This window comes from Tasmannia lanceolata, unplaced genomic scaffold, assembly GCF_043159265.1.
Source record: "Tasmannia lanceolata isolate RefF3 unplaced genomic scaffold, GAP_Taslan_0.1 ptg000005l, whole genome shotgun sequence".
NCBI lineage: Eukaryota > Viridiplantae > Streptophyta > Magnoliopsida > Canellales > Winteraceae > Tasmannia > Tasmannia lanceolata.
In genome coordinates, this window is record NW_027518682.1 from 14,418,582 (window position 1) to 14,440,602 (window position 22,021).

The window sequence follows — 22,021 nt, forward strand, 5'->3', positions numbered from 1 at the left end:
TTGCTTGAGCAACGTGATTAACATTGGACTTCCATCTTCGAAAATAATGCTTGCAATCTTTGGAACTCCACCTTCAAAATCCACCGTGATCAAACTTGAAAAAAAAAAATATGATTTTCATCTTTTTCGGCATCAATTATTGCAGTTTTCTCTACACGAACATCAGCTTCCTCAAGTTTCAATTGTTTATCTTCTTTGCGCATTTCCTTGATTTCTGATTTTGTTCAAGCCTTTCGCAAATCGCCGGTGTTCGTCCATCATTTTCAAAGCCAGTGATTTAATCTCCTGCAAATCTTCACGTATGGATTCCCAAAACTCCGAAGACGCAGCCATAGTGCAGGATCGACGGCTCTGATACCACTTGTTACGTGCCTAATCAGCCTTAACGCAAATAAACAAAATAAAAATAGAGAAAAGAGGGAGAGAGAGGTTGATTCGAGGCAACCGGACCTCCTAGCGGTTCAAATCGAGAGGAACCATGACTCTCCAAGAACAAAGTTTCCTTTGTGCTGTAAAATTTTCTTCTCTTCCCCTTTCACTGAAATACATAAACTCAAATACAAGTACAATGAGAATGCCACATCATCAACCCACTTACCACTTACCACTAACATGATACATAATAAAAACTAACACCCATGACTCTAAACCACATACCCACAAACCTAAAATGCAAATCCCTACAATAACTATCTTGCAACTCCTCCCATACACCATAACATATATGTATCATACTTTTTAATAGAGCCAGAAGTCGAACGCCCACCTTCCACCTCATTGCTTAGGCATACTCTCTATCTCTTCTTTTATTTCTTTCTCATTTTCATTTAATAGATAGATAGTCAATAATTTATTATTATTTGTCCTCCAAGACTCGAATGCCTTTGATTTGGGTTCGAAGTTCCCTAAAAAAAATTCAAAGAAGCTATGGAGACATGTGCAAGATAGGTAAGAGATTTCCATTCCTGTCATCATTTGTGTTTGAGGTTCCCTGATAGATATTCAAGAAGCTATGGGGACATGAGGATAGGTATAACATATCTAAAAATAGGGTGAAAATATCATTTCCCTTATTATTAATTATTAGGGATATGGTGCTACTATTTCAATAGCCAATTTGTATGTCTGGTTTTTTAATATGGAAAATTCCACAACTAATTAAGTTCGTGTTAGGCGTACCGTTTGAAACTCCGTTTTGGGGCCAAACGGCCGTTTGGGAGTGTTTGGGTGCACAGCCGCCGTTTGAAACACTGTTTTGAACCCTCAAAACGGCGTTTTGCAAACAGAGGGGGCGAGGTCCGTTTGCAAAACGCCGTTTTGAATGGAGTTTTTGGGCTGTGCGTTTTTACGTGTTTGCCCTCACCAAAACCCATTTTTACATGATGATGCTTTCATGGGTTCGGTTCGGGACCGCATTCGTGATGAATTATGTGCTATTTAAATTACTCATTGTGCCACTTTTTAAATTTAGTTTTTGTGAACAATAGTATAACTATTTATGGCAATGATGTTTAATTTTAATTGTGTTTGAATGAGATCCTAATGACCTTTTAATATTGGGCCTAATGAGAGAGTAGTTGAGTTACATTGAGGCCAACCAAACAATGCCATTTTTGGTAATTTTACCACTAAAACTCCGTTTGGGGCATTTGCAACCAAACACACAATACTTCCGTATGCCGTTTAAAACGCCGTTTTGATCTGGCCAATCAAACATGAAAACGTCGTTTGGCAAAACGTTGTTTTGAACCAAAACGCCGTTTTGCAAAACTGCATTTCAAACGCTATTTCAAACGGTACGCCAAACACACCCTAAGTCACTTTTGTTGTGGGCAACAAGGTGATCTTTGTTGGGAAGCAAGGCCTTCCTGTGTGAATCAAAGATCAAAATAACCCTACAAATGTGTCAGCGTATATGCCAGGGAAATAATCCTCACTACAGATAAAATAATGCAAAATCAGAAAGCGAACAATGTTAGGTGCAGCCACAAACGAAATCACGAGACCAAATTTATGTAAAAATCCTTCAATGTGAAGGGAAAAACCACATGACAAATTTGAGAGATCCACTAAAATAGAAAAAGATTGACTCTGGCCAAAGGACCTTCAACCCCGCGCAATTCAACTCTTCCTTAGCGGTAAGGAACGTACCACTAGATTCTGGCTCTGAGGCGGAATCGGCATCATGCATTTCTTCTCCCTCCTCTCTCTTCCTCTTCTTTTTACATTTCTTATAGGGATAAGTTATTCTCTCTCTCTCTCTCTCTCTCTCTCTCTCTCTCTCTCTCTCTCCAATTAGGAAACCTCCTTGTTTCCTAGTTTCAATGGGACCCACATAATGGGATGTGTGGTATGTGGGCCCACGTCATGGGTTGGACCCCACAACAATCTTCATATAAGAAGCCTCCATTAGGGCCATACCAAAATGGTTACTCTATTATTATTGTTTTTATTATTATTATTAGGTAAATGACTTCATTTTTGGAAAAAAGAATATGAAGGAGATGAGAATGGAGCCATTTTTTAAGAAAATGACAAACAAGAGGGGCAAAAATATTATTTTGTTCTTCTACTTGCTGAGGTTGTTATTGTTGTTGTTATTATTGAATCTACCTAGTATGTTGAGTTGTCAGATCGATGGAGGGAATAAAAAAATATTTTTCAGCAGTGTTCCACACTCAAGTCTTCTAATAAGATGAATGGCCTAGATCATGCCATGCCATGTGAGTTTCAAGCTGATGAATGGCCTATATCATGCCCTCTCATGTGGGTTACAAGCTGTTCTCTTCTTCCACGGGAACCTATTATCATTACCCTTCTCTCTTCTCTGCAAGGCCTCTTTATTCTCTATAAACCTTTTTCCTAGTAACCACACAAAGTGCAAAACCCACAGTTTCAGCTTTCCATAAAACGCCTGTACTATTTTCTGCCACCATCATCCAACTCTCACACACAATCAATTACAACTGGACCTTATGATATGTAGTCCCTTTCAAGCTTACCTAACATAAAATGGAAAATAATTATTATGATTAAAATAAAGTTAAGCACTCCAAAACTCTCTCTCATTACGGAGGAAATTTTTTTTTTTTTTGTCAAAAAAGAAAAGAAACAGAGATGGCCCAACAAAAAGTGTGAAGAGGAAAGAGAAAATATGCATCCAACAACGATGGGTTAACAACTACTCTCCCATCTACCACATTTATTTACTTTGTTATGTTATAACCAAGAGTTTGGTGGGTTGAAGCGAGCAAGAACTCTTAGGTGGGGCCCATAGATCAGTTCAACCAACACTTCTCTATGAAAGCTTGAGAAGGGAAGCTCTACTAGTATTTTTCAAGGTAAAGGTGGAGAAAGTTGTACTGAATAAATAAAACTAATATAATATCTGTCCTTCTAGACTCCATAATAGAGACCATCTTTTCCTCTTTTTTCGTACGTGTTAGAAAAGAAGCATAGAGGAAAATGGGGTGAAGGACCACCAAGTCTACTCTCTATAGTTCCCTTTTTTATTGATGAGAGATGAGAGATGAGATGGGCTATCCATGAAAATTTTGAAAGCTTTCAAGCATAGATGGAAGCTAGCATGTAGAAAATAAACCTAGAACTTAAAGTGGAGTAGTGATAGTTAGTGGGTTTTTTCAATGGGTTGATTTGTTTTGATGATGAAACCAAGGTAGATGAGTTTAGAAAATTCGTACACGCACATGGATGGGTTGTTTAGTAAAATTATATGGGGAGACTTGGCACATGTCTTGGGTGGTACAAGAATCCAAATGGGCGTGATAAGCAATATTTGTGGCTGAGGTTAATAACACCAAGACGCGTCGCGAGGAGTGACTTGAAGTCCCTGTGAATGACTTTGTGGTGGTCAAGGGTGGCCTAATTTAGGGACACAAACAATTGGACTATCCGAAAGACTTTGACTTGGGATTTGTGGTCCTATAGAATTTTTTTTCTCTGTTTCTTCTACTCTACGATCCCAGGCCTTACCTTTCTAATAAAATTTCACCATTTCATAAAATAAAAAAAGTTCTCCCATATGGGGGTAGTTACAGTAGGTGAGTCCCTTGATATTTGATCCAAAGACAGTGACTTTTAATCTATGTCTTACCCCAGCAAATTTCACCTCTCAAAATACACACGCATGTGGTTTTGGTGCGGAAAAGACTAGATAAATTGCAAATGGCTTGAACTGACTTTTTTTCTTCTGGAGGGATGGATGATCATACCCGTTAGATTAATTGTTAGGCTGCTTTAATTTTCAAAATCAACGGACCCCAAGCCTGAAAATAGATGGGTCCGGTTTCATTAACAAACCTTAAAAATAGGGAACTTCAGAAATGGCACCAGAGGTAAGAGGGAGCAGAAAGGTAATGTTTGCTTAGCCCAATCAATACTTTATTTTCCCTCCGCCACACAATTGAACACTACCAATTTGTTCAATGAATTGCCTAATCAAGACCCCTTGATCTGGTGGACCATCATGAGGCAACCCACATGATCTTCAAAATACCAAAAAACGTTTTAAGGGCTAGGATCATCCGATCAACATGGTCTAATACATCACAGGGCTAGGATCATCCGATCAATGTGGGGCCAACAACAATGGACCAGACATTTGTTCGCCAGTCAGATCAACAGAGCTGATCACAACCACAAGGCACATTTGGGATCCCAAGAAGAGCCCAACAGTTTTTCTACTCACTATCTATTCGAGTGCGCCCATCAGACACTCCATATTGCCTAACAATTGGCCCCTCCTGTACAATTTCTGAACCGAGCAAAAACACCTTTTTATGATGGGGCATACTTGCCATCACCTTCACAAGTGCTAATGGTTATTTGGCAAATACTGTAGACACAATCAAATGTTGCATTTACAACCTACTTAAAAACAGGCAATTAGTAGTAGAATACAAATGGATGTGATATCAAATACAACTTTAACATGCATTCTTTTTTGCCTTTTCTTTTTCCAAGACATGGTGAAATGTTGGAAGGTTCTAATAGTTCATTAACCACGTATTAAATTCTCTTACATGGGTTCGGGCACCTCTTACTTGTAGAAATCAAAATCCGTATCGGGCTTCTTCACATTTGTCCGGTAGCCTTTCTCAAAATCCTTTGGAAGGATGACATAACGATTCTTTCGGACAGCATGCATTCCCGCTTCCTGACAGATAGCTGCAATCTGCAAACATTTTGGAGACTCCGGTCAGAGGTTGATATTAGGTAGTCTGGTTTCTAAACACGCTATAATCATGATTCATAAGCATTCTTAAAAGAACAGAAAATATGGAGAAACACTTCTATATGGGCATGGGCATTGGCAAGGGGAATCATGTTAATTTCCATAACACAGGCATTTTGGTTATTGCTTTAAATAATGTGTTAGCAGGGAAATGAGAATTAGCAGCGTCACTCGCACAAAAATCAGCAACTTGCTAAACCATTTTGAATTTAGCTGAATCTAGTCGGTATGGCTGGACTCTCACCAGTAAGGAAGTCCAAACTTCAATATTATAGAACTGGACGAGTTCATGAACAGTTTGACAGCTGGGATAACTATTTACATAAAATGCAGAGTCTCATCAGCTCTAGCTATTGGAAAGCTGATCTTCCAGAAGTAATCACTTTGCCATGGTTAAATCTGACTGCGTTCCTATTTTACAAGAAAATTAACCTGGAGGGTTGGAGTTCATGGTGTCTTTTTTTTTTTTTTTAACGGATGCAGTTCATTGTGGTAAAGGCTTGAAAAAAAGTGGCTAAAGGTTCTAGGTTGGTTGATTTAGTCAAAATTATTTGAACTCTTGAGTGACGGCTGGGGTTAAGTTTATGAGGATAATACTCAAAGAAATGAATAAGGAATTGGATGTTAAATCCTTGTGCTATTAGTATAAAGACATTGAGAGTTTTTCTGGGTTTTTTTTATAGGTAAGCTGGGATTGAACCTCCAAGCTCTGGGTTGAAGAAAGGAGACTCAACCATTTAGCAAGAGGCTCAATCGCGAGTTTTTATGGATATTGATTATATTGATGCTGAAGTGGAAAGAAAAGAGTTACTAATTGAGAGGCAGGTCCATAGCCGCCATTGAGAACCATGATCGATAAGTTCAATGTTATGACACCTTGGTGACAGAAAAAAAAAAGATCCATGGGGAAAAAAGATATAGACAAATTACTTTCATGGGTAGTGCCAATAAGTACAAAATTCTAGTGAATGTATTCTGCCTTCGAACCAGGGCATCCATGCTCTCACTTGTGGCCCATGAATGCCCTGGTTCTAGTCCATCTAGACATACAGAATCAACTCAATCAAGGTCTTCATGCAAATTGACATAGAGAAGATCTATGATCATTCATGTCCAGTGTTTTCTTTTTGGCAGTGATGATCATGTCAATTGTTCATTCTTCAACTATATGTTTGGCAAGATGGGATTTAGAGACTATTATGTGGAGGTGGATGTTTGTCTGAATATATTTGGCTTACTTATCCAGTATAGTCAATGATTCTACAAAATGTTTTTTTTTAAGATAATGGATTATTTATTGAGGTCCAGCAAGCAAGGAGGACCAGGAATACAACAATTCCCCAAAATATATTTTAGGGGCTCCAACGGCCCTCATCAAGTTCACTTATTTCAATCAAATCACCCCTATCTATTACTTGGACAAAGCCTATGATTTAGCCGAATGATTTAACCGACACTTTGAATTTATTTCCGACACGTGTGTCCTGCCGTGTCCGACACGACAAGCGTGTCCAGACATGTCAACACTCCTTTGGACACTTTCAAAGGTATTGCTAGAAGTGGTTAGACTTAATGTGGGTGTGTCGAGACATTTTTGTAAAGTGAAGTGTGACATTCAGTTTTACCCTTTTATTATTAAGTCTCATTTTATTATAAACTCTTATTTTAGCTCTTCTTTAACTACTATTTGCTGCTATATCCCCTCTCATAAACCTAAAACCCTAAACAAACTATTATTCCTTTCTCGTTGTACTATATTCATTTATCATATTGATCTCCCTTTCTCGTTGTATACTAGTGACAGAAGAGACTAGATTAAACTGATGAATGCGTTATTATTTGATCATCTCATATTTGTTTTAGATTATAATTGATTAATTCTAAGATTTTTTATATGCATGTGTCACCATTTCTAGATTTTTAGATGTTGACATGTCAGACAACTCATATCCGTGTCGCAACTCAACACACGAATCCATATCTACAAATCATGGTTATATATATTTTGTATTTTAGCCGTGTCACCGTTTCTAAATTTTAGAGGTTTGCCTTGTCCGCGTACACAAATCGCAAGAGAAAGCTCTCTGATTGAAGCATCTCCCAGAAGAATTTAAATCCACTTCATTGTCTCCTTTTCAGATTCTAGGGATGGCATGAGGTAGTGAAAAGCTCCGATACCAAACTTGATGTAGGCCACGGAAGAACAAAGAGGAAGACTCGAGGAGAAAGAGGAGGAGGAGGATGAAGAAATCCAGGGGAGAAATTCGCAATCAATCTTTAATCATCCAAAACTAAAAATCCCTAGTGCATGAGGCCTATATATAGGCAATGGAAATAAAATTCCATGGAAAATAAATAAATCCCTAATTCTAAATAACATGGAAAATAAAAGCCCTAAAAACTAAAAAAATGGAAATATAAATCCTAGAAACTATACCGTGGAAATAAATTTCTAAAAGTCCTAATGGGAAAATATGCCTCTTATTGGGCCTCTAATCTGCATTAGGTAGTAAGAATTATTTGGATGGAGGAAATAGAAGAGCACAAATTTCGTTTGATTAGGCAGAAGAAAGTACTCACTTTCAAAGACAGGGCTTGTGAAGTAGAGTCTTAGTATAGATGATAAGGTGAAGTGGGGCTAAAGGCATTCGAGATTTGGGGAGGATCAACAGTCTCTAAAGAAGAGTTACGAAGGAAAATTACAATTTTCTAGAAGGGGGATGGGATTCTAGACCAGATAATAGGGGCATAGGGTCTGCGGCATAAAGGGCATTTAAAACAGTAGTGGTGGGAGTTTAGGAAAGATACTAGACATAGGTTCAGATTGGTAATAAATTCCATGTCCTAAGGCAATGTATGATGTCATTAGACTCCCTTAGCAGATATGTTTGCTAGGTTAGCCTAGCGGGGATTGAGAAAAATAATCATGTGGGGATTAGATTATTGTAGGACAGAGGAGGGAAAGGCAGCTTGGTGTCCTAGGTTGAAAAGAGATTTACCTGCAGATGCAACTGAGTGAGGAAATCTATTTTTCCTAAGCAAAATTTTATTAAAAGAAATAACAGAACAAAAGTATAAAAGGTAAAGATTGCCCCTTGGGTTTAGAATATGTGGCAAAAAGAAACGTCAAAGCCACACCAGTATCGCTATTTTTATAGATGATGTATCCTAACCTCCATCAACCTATAGGCTATAGCACTACCCAACACCCACCTTAATGCATTAGAATAACCCCCTTCTACCAATGAAATTCCCTTTAAATCTAGAAATGAAGATTGTTAGCCTTCCAAATAAGTTCTACACTCCATTACACTTGAATCTTTTGAACGTAGCTCTGGCCTACATCTCGTTTGAAAATTTTACTCCTAAACAACCTGAGAAAACATTGGAAATTTTTTTTTTTGTGGAAATGGTAACATTGGAAATTTAATTATAAAAAATTCATAAAAACTACTCCAGTACTTGCAGAATCGTGACTGCCCATAAAACTTGTAAAAATTGAGCTTGATAGAAGGCTCAATCCCTCTAGTCGATAGACATTTACTTACTCAAACCCCCCACTATCACTTTCTTCCAATTGCTTTCTAGATATTGGAACATAATTCCTCAACATTTCTTTCTAACTAACAACCATTGAATCATCATATTCTACCCTTCTTATTAATGTATACTCTATTTTGTACATTACACCATCTCCCTTGGTCCAAATCCCCAAAGCATAGTGAACATAATAATTCTGACCAGAGGATCTCCAATTTCATATGGTCCACTCTATCAACATCTACACAACTCCTTCAACCTTCTCATGAAAGATACAATACAACCCCAAAAAGCTTGAGAAAGAAATGCCATAACCATTGCAGAATCACACAATGGATAAATAGGAACTTCATATAGTGAAGGTGATAATTAGCTATTTGACATTTTTATAAGCGCACGTCTCTTTCTTTCTTTAGTTTGGGTTCATACTGGTCGCGCTCGTTTGGGAGGCAGATCATCTCACTCATTCAGGAGTGGAGAGAGTGATGCTTGAGAAGTTTGATCATCTCCTCCCTTGACAGTCTCTTGTTGTGTTTCCCTTTCTTTGTTTGGTGTAGCTTGGCCATCTTGGTCATGTAGTTGTTGCTCCTTTTTATTAATAAATTTATATAACTGCATTAAAGCATCAAATACTAATTAGAGACAATTATTGGGCAGTTCACACCACTTCACGTAAGAGAATCTGCTTCTGAATTAGCGTCTCTCCTAACATGACTAGACGACACGTGTAACAAGACCATAGTTTCCTCAATTTCCCTGGTTTTACACCAAAGATAATTTCCACCCATTATCATCCATCTAATAGCATTGGAGGAATCTTCTCCAACCAATGAAAGGGCCTTCACAAGAATATTATCAAGAAATTATTGCAGAAAATAAATACTTAGAATAAATTTAAAAATAAAACACACACACACATAATTAGTTATATGCCCATTACATACACATTATATTAAACTAGGCAAGTTACTTTAGCATAAGTTTCTAAAACTAACTTAAGTTATTTACCATTAAGTAACCACCTAATTGGTAAGTTAACAACTTTTGTTCATGTCTAGAATTTAAACTAATACAAGGAAAAAATATAATTTTGTTACACAAAATCTAAAATTAGAAAACGTATTTACAAAAAAATGAGATTTTCCAAAAAAAATACTAATAATGAAAATAAAAAAATTGCGATATATCACTATATCACTAATATATATATATATATATGAGGAAAAGGATTGTACGCTCGAGTGTACCTAACCTTAGGTACGCTCGAGTGCCAAATCACATGGGTCCCATATTTTTTTTGGTCATCTAAACCATTCATTTGCAAGGCCCCATCATAGATAGGGTGCATACCAAAAATCAGCTCCATAGGATCATCCTAACCCATCCATTTGTGGAGGTCAAAATGGACAGACACTGTTTGTCCACAAATCTGCCCATTTTGCACTCCAGTTTTGGAGGGGTTAGGATGATTCAATGGTGCTGATTTTTGGTACACACCCTATCTATGATGGGGCCTTGCAAATGAATGGTTTAGATGACCAAAAAAAAATTGGGACCCATGTGATTTGGCACTCGAGCGTACCTAAGGTTAGGTACACTCGAGCGTACAATCCTTTTCCTCTATATATATATATATATATATATATATATGAGAAAACGGTTCCTACACATATCTGTAGAGAGTTCTCTACACACTAGCTTAAAATACAATGGGGGCCCACATTGTTTGGGTGATCCAAGCCATCCATTTTAAAGGCCCTTACATAGATAGGGTGTCTACAAAAAATCAGATCCATAGGATCATCCCAACCCTACGATTTGTGGAGGTAAAATGGATGTCTTTAAACCTTCACAAATTAGTCCATTTTTTGCCTCCACAGTTCGAATGGTTAGGATGATCCTATGGATCTTATTTTTTGTGGACACCCTATCTATGTGAGGGCCTTAAAAATGAATGGTTTGGATCACCCAAATAATGTGGCCCCCACTGTATTTTAAGCTAGTGTGTAGATAACTTATCTACACATATGTGTAGGAACCTCTCTCTCTCTCTCTCTCTCTCTCTCTCTCTCTCTCTCTCTCTCTCTCTCTCTCTCTCTCTCTCTCTCTCTATATATATATATATATATATATATATATATATATATATCAAAAAACCAATTGCATCTGTAGTGCTATAATTATTTCAATAATTGTTGTGGTATTATTCCTTCAATCTACAGCCCATAATTGTCACATTTCAATGAGTCAAAATCATTTCCATTGTATTTTTTCCAACAAAAGGGTGGGTAGATGAAAGAATAATAATCTGAAAACACAGGGATCTAAAACTCCCTCATATAGTCATATGTTTAATGGTTGGTGAAGGAGAAATGTTGCTTCATTGATCTTTTGCAAGGAATAAGATGTTTGCTTTTCCATCCTTAATAATTGGCTCGAGTAGGTCATGTAGGTCATGCCAATGACAATCGATAAGGCCTTGGCTGGCCTTCTCGTACTCTTCCCAAAAAGTACTTTAGATTGATTGGGCAAACTCCAAGCTAAATGTAAGGATTTTCAAGCACAGTCGATTGTAAAACATCCAATAGGGCCCCCACCATACAAAACACCTATTTGATACCATTATACAAAGGGCGACCAACAAACCCTTGGACTGAAACTTTTTACCCTCTTCCCAAAAAAGGGTGTGGTGTTTTCGCTGTGAGTTTTTTTTTACAATGATTTGAGCAAAGTGTGGAAGGGTTTTCAAGCATGGTTCTCTAGAAATCATGCAAATAATGATTCATTAGCTGAAAGTAACTAAGCAAAGTATAAGTCCTGGATAAGTGGAAGGGTTTTCAAGCATGGTTCTTTAGAAATCAAGCACACAATGATTCATTAGCTGATACTAAGCAAAGTATCCTATATTAAAGTGACAGGTCCCAAAGGTACAAACATCCTTTTGATACAAAGAGCTACAGCTACAACCAAAAATCCCCCACCATTACTCATACAAATCCTCTCCATGCTACTCATAGTTAAAGATGTGAAACATATTCCATAAACAAATTTGTATAGTAAAAATCCAAACCTCTAAATGATCCTATCCCCTACCACATCAGTCTTCCACTGAAGGATAATTTGGTGTTCTTTGCTAGTGCCCATTTGTGGGAATCAATTGGACTTGCAACCACTGTTTAAAAACTCACTGAGTCAATTGTTGACCCTTTTACCCTAGCCGAGCTCTCTTTGAAGTCCGAGATTTTCTCCTTTGACTCACCCACCATTATGGAAATTGACCACATTAATCATTGACTCGCACAAGTCAACACCCTTTTACCTTTGCCGAGTCCGACTTTTTAAGCACTCCATTCTATCCTATCCAAGGTCATGTTCTATGCTATGTTCCTAGCCCTCAAGTCTTTCCTCACTGTTTCTACCCAAGTTGTTTTCGGTCTACCCCTACCTCTTTTTACTCCATCAACTTGGCACGAGTCACTTCTTCTCACTAGAGCATCCAAAGGCCTACGGTGCTCTCTCAACTTCTCCCCAATTGGTGCCCCCCCCCCCCCCCCCCCCCGCCTTTTTACGGATGTCTTCATTTTTAATTCGATCTAACCTTGTGTGGCCGCACATCCATCTAAGCATTCGCATCTCCGCTACACTCATCTTATGCACATCCAACGTAGATGATCAATAGTGAACAAATTAACAATCTCAACTAAATGGAACATTTGTGGGATTAATAGGACCTACGACAATACAAGGGAGTACCCTATTTCATGTCTGAGAAGTTCCATCACCCCTGCCAATTGGTTTGGGTGAAGGACAAGTTCCCAGTGTAACTGAGTTTTTCCTTTTTTATAAATTCAAGCCACTGATAAATATTTGTACCGAGAGGATCAATAGTGAACAAACGAGCAACCACAACTATCTGGAACATTGGGAAATAAAAATAGAATTGCATTATATGGATCAATGAGCAATCAATCATTTGCAGGTCAGAGATCTATTATTTAAATGGTGGGAACAATAAAACAACAAATGGCAACATCAGAATTACTAATTTGTTATTCAAAGCGGCAAAGTTTAAATATGAAATCCACTTACCTCTGCAGCACTGATTTTATCTGGTCGAGAAACATAGTCTTCCAAGTCAACTCCGTCGCCTAAGTTCATTTTTGCTGTGCAGACCTGCACAAGGACAACCACACCATAAATAAAATGTGACCAATATGTGACCAATGATGACTTCATGCAATGTCCACCACCAAATGGTAAACATCCAGTGGAAGGAAGGGTCGCATCAAGGACACAATAACGAGAACTTGAGAGAGAGAGAGAATCATGAGTGATTGTTTTTCAAAGTAACTAAAAGAAGGCACGTGCCTAAGGAATCTCCTAAAGTTTCTGAAGTTTCACGGTTTCCGAACATCAGATCATTCACAAGTCCAACAATACATCAGCTTTTTGTATGGAAAAGTCAGTTGTCAGACACACTTGTAACTACGGTTATATCACAATGACAGATGAAGAATATTAAAAATATAAAAAAAAGTAACAAAAAGTTGCAATGCCATGAAGGCGTGCTAAAACTAAAAAGTTAATTGCAATAAAAAAAAAGCAGAAGCATATCTTTATTTCAACTCATAACGGCAATTCCCGTAATCTGGTGAAAGTTTGAGGTGGGTCATAACAAGCTTCTAGCTCAGTTTGTACAACAAAATGAGGTATCAAATTAAGAGGCTGTGGTTGAAAGGTTTTTCAGTACAAAGACTAAAAAGTTATTAGCAGCATCATAAAATCAAAAAACATTTTTCCTCGTAGAATTGCTATTATATGAGAGATTATGACTGAAAAAAGTTAAAGAGAGACCAACTTATTGCAGCTTGCAGATTCATCCACCATCTCAAATACACCAACATTGAGAAAAAAAAGTATGTTCTGTATCAAGTGATACTTGACTGCATATGAAAAACTGGAAGTCAATCTGAGTTTTACGCTAGGAGCTCAAAATAAAGTGATTCTGTAATGAAAACGATTTTATTTTTTTTTGAGCTCTCAAGTGGAACCCAGTAAACAGTAACCAACAAACACTATAAAAGAGCCAATGTTTATCTGTATATTATACATAGTCACGGAGGTTGAAAAATAAGCCACAAAGACCGCTATTTGTTCATGTCAGATCCAGGGCTCATCTTACTAATCTCAAAGTAAAGGGAAGATTAGGTATTCCCACTTAAAGATGTTGTAGATTAGAGACTTTAGATTGAAGTGTACGTAGGATTTCACCTGAAAAACGAGCCTCTTCTGCCTCCTATCCGGTAAAGGGAATTCAATCTTCCGGTCAAGTCTGCCTGGACGAAGAAGTGCAGGGTCCAGAGTGTCTGCCCGATTAGTTGCCATTATAACTTTCACATTCACTGTTTGATCAAACCCGTCCATCTGGAAAAGCATTAGGAGCAAACTCAAAATTAACCACAAAAGCATCATATGGCAAGAATGTGAGTAGAGATGCATGTCACTCCCGGGGAAACTTGGAGGCAAACACATGCATCAGAATCAGACACTGAAAAAGAGACATAAGACATACTGATACTGGAAAAGCAACAAGCTAATATGCCCATCCAGATATATTATGATGATAATGCATGTTATTTGATATACATATATTAGTTCATAAAAGTGTGATATTGGAACATAAATCCAGATAAATATTTTTGAGAATTATCCATATATATATGAGGAAAGTGTTTCTAGTCTACCCCCTAGATAAGCTTATCTACTCCGCCTTTTAAAAAAATACAGTGAGCCCACGCTTCTTGGATGATCCAAACCATTCATAGGATAGGTCCTAACATAGATAGGGTGTGCCCAAAAAATCAGCACCAAAGGGTCATCCTAGCCCTTCATTTTGTTGGGCACACCGTGTCCAAAATGGACGCATATAAACGTGGACGTTTATATGTGTCCATTCTGGGAACCACAATGCCCAACAAAATGAAGGGCTAGGATGACCCTTTGGTGCTGATTTTTTGGGCACACCCTATCTATGTTAAGACCTATCCTATGAATGGTTTGGATCATCCAAGAAGCGTGGGCCCACTGTATTTTTTTAAAAGGCGGAGTAGATAAGCTTATCTAGTCTACCGACTAGAAACACTTTCCTCTATATATATATATATATATATATATATAAATGATATTTCCACCCTGTTTTCCAGCATTTCCAACCCCTTATATTTGTCTTTTTCCCGATAAGTCAAACAAAAGGTGTCTCACTTGAGTTGATTAACGATTTACTCCAATTTTCATTCTCTTTCTAAAATTACCTGGTTCAAGAGTTCCATGAGGATTCGCTGAACTTCTCTGTCTGCTCCAGTTTGAGCATCGAAACGTGCAGTAGCAATAGCATCCACCTCATCAATAAATATAATTGCAGGAGCATTCTCTTTTGCAAGACGGAAGACATCACGGACCATTCTTGGACCCTAGACAGAAGAATAAATTCACTACCACATAACAAGTGTTGATGGAAGAAGAAAACAGAAAAAAAAATGTACTGTAGAAAACAAAACATTAGCAAAAGGAAATACGCCAACATACCTCACCCAAATACTTCTGAACAAATTCTGAACCAACCACACGTATAAAAGCTGCAGTTGTATGATTAGCCACAGCTTTTGCTAGCATGGTTTTACCTGTACCAGGTGGGCCATAGAGCAGTACACCTCGAGGAGGATCTATACCAATCTGTTTGTATAGCTCATGGTGCGTCAAGGGTAACTCCACGGCTTCCCGAATTTCCTGCTTTTGAATGTCACACCCTCCGATATCCTGACCCAAGCAAAGAAAGAGTTAGGAGGTTAGGAGGAAAAGAGAAGATAAATCAAATCCAGAAGAGGCAGAACTGAAGCAAATGGAGTATAGTACACATGTTCTAATATTGTAGAATGATGAAGCACGAACACACAACTATTGAACACCAAATTTAATGTTAACACGAAGGAATCTCGCCAGGAATCAGTGAACAATTATGAGAGTAAATTAAAAAACTGCAAACTATTCCAGTAAATTTCTGGTTGAAGTTAGAGTGAGTTTAAGCTGTTGGTTTTATGGTGATCTCCTCTACCGAAACATTGATAGTATATTTGGGTAATATATTTCTTCTCAAAATTATAAATTATACATTTCATTTTTTTTAACTTGAAATCCTAGTAGGTTTAGGAAGGTTGACTTTAAGGCGCCTTTGGGAGTCACTAGTTGACTAAAATAACAAGTTAGGGTTGCTTAAAGAATAAGATTTGGAGGCTTACACAGAAAAGTAAACCTTTTACCTTTAATGGATGATTATGTTAATAAATTTTTGTCTTCAGCATTGAAGCTTGCTTCATGACATAACCTCTATAATTCTCCTCTTAAATTGTTTCAATTTAGGAATAACAATTTTCTACTGCTTTCGCTTGCATTTCCCTATGTCAAATCAACAATGATGGAACTCCATGGCTTCCCACTTTTTGAGTGAATTGTACAACTCATGTATGTATCTTTTAAAATAGGATTCAAGTTGAATCATGAACCATTTTTCATGGGATTCGAATGGAATTATAAATTGTGGGATAGTGCAAGTGCTTACAAGATAGATCACAAAAATAAAATAAAGAAAAGAAAAAGAAAACTATAGGGACAAGGTGGATGGAAGAGGTAAAAAAAGCAATGATGGAGTGTATAGGTATGCTTGGTTTTTTTTTTTTTTTTTTTCAAAAGACTTGGTTTTTTATTTTATTTTTTTGAAAAGACTTGGTTTTTTATTTTATTTTTTTGAAAAGACGTGGTTTTTTATTCTCATCAATGGTTCCCCTATAGTCCTTTTTAAGAGCTTGAGAGGTTTAACCATTTAAGACAGCATGATCAGCAATCCCCTTTTCTTTTGTCAATTTTTTGTTGAGGCGCTTTATAGATTGGTGGGGGTGGTGGTGGTGGGTGTGTGGTTCGCGGGGGGGGTGGTGGGGGGGGGGGGGGGGGGGGGGGGGGGGGGGGTGGGTGGGTGGTGGGTGTGTGGTTCCCGGGGGGGGTGGTCAAAAGTTTTAATGTGGATGATTCTGATTTTTAGGCTACCTTCAATTTTCTAAAAGCACTTGGCTTTCCAGCTATGATTTGGCTGACACTTTGAATTTATTGTTGACACACGTGTCCTGATGTGTCCGACACGACACGCATGTCCACTCATGTTGACACTCCTTTGGACACTTTTAAATGTATTGCTAGGAGTGTTAGAGTTAATATGGGCGTGTGGACACTTATTTGTGTAATAATCAATAATTTTGAGTATGTAGATCTCACCATTTCTAGATTTTTTTATGTTACCATGTCAGACAACTCATATCCGTGTCGAAACGACACACGAATCCGTATCGACAAATTATGATTATATATACTTACTATTTTACCCGTGTCCCCGTTTCTAAATTTTGGAGGTTTGCCGTGTCCGACACTCTGTGTCAGTGTCGACACGCAACACCCGAGTCCGTGTCCACGAATTCAGTGACGCCTCTTGGACTAGGCTTTTTATTTGAAAGAAGTGCCAGATGTTTTGAAGTTGCAACCAGCCAAAGAATTAACTTGCATAGATCAACAATTGTGGGGATGATGAATGAAGGGCAGTTGGGATAGGAGAATGTTGTAGTGGGTAGGTGCAAATGGGATATGCTCTTGCTTTCACATTTGGGGCTTCATGGATGCATTGTTGAGTCAAATAAAGCTTTGAGATTTCTTATCAAGCTATTCCAGATGGAATATGGGCAAGAAAGTCCAGCTTAAGAGCTTCCTTAGAAGGGTGGCCAATGGCAGTTTTGTGTCCCGAAATTGGCAATTGACATCACTGGCATGGCGAGTTCTTCACCTAACATACCTTTGCCTAGTTCTCAGAAGACTTGTAACAGGCACAAACATGGAATGACTGAGCTCAGTGCCTTTCTAGGTAGACTTACTTCCCTAGAAGAAAATATGTCCAACATATCTATTTTATTTTCTCTGAGTTAACATCACGAAAAAAGTTGCCCAGCATAGTGGATAGATTGAAAGTTTGTCTGATGTTTAGGCATTCAGGAAGAACCCTAGATCCAAATTCCCGCTAAATCAACCGATAAACAACTAAATAAATAACATAAAGGATGCATTTAACTCTGCATACAGAACATTAAAAAAAGTGAAAGGTCATGAAATATTAAAAAAAAAGGAAGAAGAAGAAGAAGCTTTCCTAAACCTTACTAAATCTTATAACCAAAATCCCAAAGCAACCGCACACGCAAAAAGAAACAAATACCAAACCCTAATTTCCATCTTTTAAATAATCCTCAAAACACACACCATAAATCCTAATCCACCAACCTCATATTAGAGAATGAAATCAAATCAAGATCAAATATTCTGAGATTAGAAGATTTGATGTGATTAGGCTATATGGGTTGGTTGGGTTAGATTAGGCAAGTGAATTAGATTAGGATAGTGTCTTTCCATAATTATCTTATTCTCTTGCTATGTTTATCATTTGAGTGTTCTATAAAAACACTCCTTGTGCTTAATGTAAATCATCCAAGATTAATATAATTCTCTCAAATTTTACATGGTATCAGAGCATAACGATCATCTGCCCTGAGTAGGGGTGTAAACGAGCCGAGCCGAGCCGAGCTTGGCCAGGCTCGGCTCGGCTCGGGCTCGAACCAGGCTCGGGCTCGGCTCGGTCGGGCTCGGCCAGGCTCGCGAGCCGCTCGCGAGCTTTATCGAGCTTGGGCTTATCAAGCTTGGGTTATAAAGTTTCGCACAGCAAAGGTTGCTAGCAAAAGCAAATAAGGAAAAAAAGTAATCATTACAAACAAAAAAGTAAATTAGCTGAATTTATAAAGTTTAAAATGAAAAATTACCAAGAAAAGGCAGTAAGTTATGACAATTAAGAAAAAAATACCAAAAAAGGTTCAAAGTTATAACAATTACGGGAAAAAATTAATCCGATTTTTCACAACCGTTTGATACAAGTACGTTTTTGCATATGATGTTGACATGACATACGCACCCTCGTTACGTTTTTGCACATGATGTTGACATGACAAGCCTTAACGAGCCGAGCCGAGCCGAGCCTGGCCTAACTCGGGCTCAGCTCGTTAAGCTTAACGAGTCGGCTCGGCTTGGCTCGTTAAGGATTCGAGCCGAGCCCGAGCCAAAATTGACACCCTTAGCCCTGAGCACAACAAAGAGTATTGTCTTCCTCTGGCGGATGGCCGATGTAGCCGTCCGCCCAGCCCAAATCTCTGCGCCTTCTTCCGCTCTCTCTTAATAGCTCTACTTGTTAAACCATAAGTCTAGCCCCACCCCAAGATTTGATAAAGGCAGCGATACATTATGATTTTCATGTGTTTCCTCTTATATTCAGATCTTATCATTCTCCTCGAAACAAGTATTTTTGTCCCCCACTATTAATATTTACACCGCTCCTTTTTACACTATCCAGTGTTTCTTATGATCTTGATGTTCGTCAATAATTATTTTGCTCGGCCTATCATCGTCTCCCATCTCTTTGCTTTTTTTTTCTTCTTTGTTGCCTATTCCGGCATTGGTCCATTGTGACCCATTTATTGCCCATTCCGGCATTAGTCCATAGGGACCCATTTCTTGCACATTCCGGCATTGGTCCATAGTGACCCTTTTCTTGCCCATTCCAGCATTGGTCCATAGTGACCCGTTTCCAGAAGGTTCGGTATTCAAAATCGGCCTAAATATGACTCACTCATTCAGGCTTGAGTCAAATCCAGTTCATTGAAGCTCTTCGCGGCTCATCTTTCATGCGGCACATTTTTCAACAACATGCGACAATCATCTTCGTCAATATCGGCGACATACATCAAACGGAATTTCTTTTTGGGGATATCTATTGTAATCAAACGTATATCAATTTTCAATCCATATACGTTTGAGGGGGCATATTAGAAAATGAAATCAAATCGAGATCAAATATTCTGAGATTAGAAGATTTGATTTGATTAGGCTATATGGGTTGGTTGGGTTAGATTAGGCAAGTGAATTAGATTAGCACGGTGTCTTTCCATAATTATCTTATTCTCTTGCTATGTTTATCATTTGAGTGTTCTATAAAAACACTCCTTGTGCTTAATGTAAATCATCCAAGATTAATATAATTCTCTCAAATTTTACATGGTATCAGAGCATAACGATCATCTGCCCTGAGAACAACAAAGAGTATTGTCTTCCTCTGGCGGATGGCCGATGTAGCCGTCCGCCCAACCCAAATCTCTTCGCCTTCTTCCGCTCTCTCTTAATAGCTCTACTTGTTAAACCATAAGTCTAGCCCCACCCCAAGATTTGATAAAGGCAGCGATACATTATGATTTTCATGTGTTTCCTCTTATATTCAGATCTTATCATTCTCCTCGAAACAAGTATTTTTGTCCCCCACTATTAATATTTACACCGCTCCTTTTTACACTATCCAGTGTTTCTTATGATCTTGATGTTCGTCAATAATTATTTTGCTCGGCCTATCATTGTCTCCCATCTCTTTGCTTTTTTTTCTTCTTTGTTGCCTATTCCGGCATTAGGCCATTGTGACACATTTATTGCCCATTCCGGCATTAGTCCATAGGGACCCATTTCTTGCCCATTCCGGCATTGGTCCATAGTGACCCTTTTCTTGCCCATTCCAGCATTGGTCCATAGTGACCCGTTTCCAGAAGGTTCGGTATTCAAAATCGGCCTAAATATGACTCACTCATTCAGGCTTGAGTCAAATCCAGTTCATTGAAGCTCTTCGCGGCTCATCTTTCATGCGGCACATTTTTCAACAACATGCGACAATCATCTTCGTCAATATCGGCGACATACATCAAACGGAATTTCTTTTTGGAGATATCTATTGTAATCAAACGTATATCAATTTTCAATCCATATACGTTTGAGGGGGCATATTAGAAAATGAAATCAAATCGAGATCAAATATTCTGAGATTAGAAGATTTGATTTAATTAGGCTATATGGGTTGGTTGGGTTAGATTAGGCAAGTGAATTAGATTAGCACGGTGTCTTTCCATAATTATCTTATTCTCTTGCTATGTTTATCATTTGAGTGTTCTATAAAAACACTCCTTGTGCTTAATGTAAATCATCCAAGATTAATATAATTCTCTCAAATTTTACAAACAAACAAAAATCCATAACTGCAATCATCAGACCTAATTCCATTTCCCCAAAACCAGCCAACCTAGAACAAAACCCCTAACTCAGCAAACCTAAAAAAGAGTGAAAGATCATAAAATATTTAAAGAAAGAAAAAACTTTCCTAAACCTAACTAAATCTTAGACACAAAATCCCATTACATCCACACGCACAAAAAGAAACAAATCCAAAACCCTAATTTCCATCTTTCAAATGCTCCCCAAAAACACACACCATAAACCCTAATACCAACAAAGAGAAAATTCCTCTTACATTGTAGGTAACATCGGGCTTCTCAGACTGGCTAAGAAGCGAAATACTCGAATCCGCCTCTGGCGGCAGCACATCAACTAGGGCATTGGAGTGCCGGTGAAGCGCAACAGACGCCGAGGGTTTCAACAGTTCTCGGTTTATAGTGCTCAAAATTCGGACATAGTAATTGGATCCGGTGGTAGATCCGACAATGCCATTGTTCTGATCAACCATCTCCATGAATTGGCCGATAACGAGCGGTACGGATTGGATCCGCTTTACTTCTTCCTGAGCACGGAGGAGCTCCCGCTTTAGGTTTTTCTGTTCGTCCTTCACGTACTCTTCCTGAAGATCGATCAATTCGATCTGCCTCTGGAGAGATTTTAGGCGGCCGTATAGATCATCTTCATCGCCAGCCGGAGAGTGGTCGGCAGCAGGGTTTTGGTCCGGCCGGGTAGATGGGAAGAACGGCCGTGGGTCCGATGAAGGGTTTGGGTCCATAACCATGGCCGCTGCCATTTTTTCTTCTTTTCCCTTTCGCAGAAAGAGAGAGGTGGTTTTTTAAATGGAAATTGCTAGACCAGCCGCGAAATGCCTTCTGCGATGGACACTAACAAATTCCTTTTTATATATAGAAATAGGAACGGTTTCGTAGGGTGCGATCTTATTTTACAACTTGGGCCCCACATTTGCTTGATCTGAACCGTCGTTTTGAGGGCCTTTTGCTTGGGTCTTAATCGCTCAAAAATCACGCCAACGATCTATGTGTA

The 22,021-nt window shown here is 38.4% G+C and overlaps 1 protein-coding gene across 1 annotated transcript; it reads right to left on the reverse strand.

The window, feature by feature from the left end:
- Positions 1 to 4,858: 4,858 nt before the first annotated feature.
- Positions 4,859 to 21,809, reverse strand: LOC143877612 (26S proteasome regulatory subunit 6B homolog). Its single transcript, XM_077379760.1, has 6 exons — positions 21,273 to 21,809; positions 15,380 to 15,610; positions 15,106 to 15,264; positions 14,066 to 14,218; positions 12,884 to 12,967; positions 4,859 to 5,194 (listed from the first exon to the last, which is right to left on the reverse strand). The coding sequence occupies exons 1-6, from the start codon at positions 21,768 to 21,770 to the stop codon at positions 5,060 to 5,062; spliced, it is 1,260 nt and encodes a 419-aa protein (XP_077235875.1). The 5' UTR covers positions 21,771 to 21,809; the 3' UTR covers positions 4,859 to 5,059.
- Positions 21,810 to 22,021: the final 212 nt, after the last annotated feature.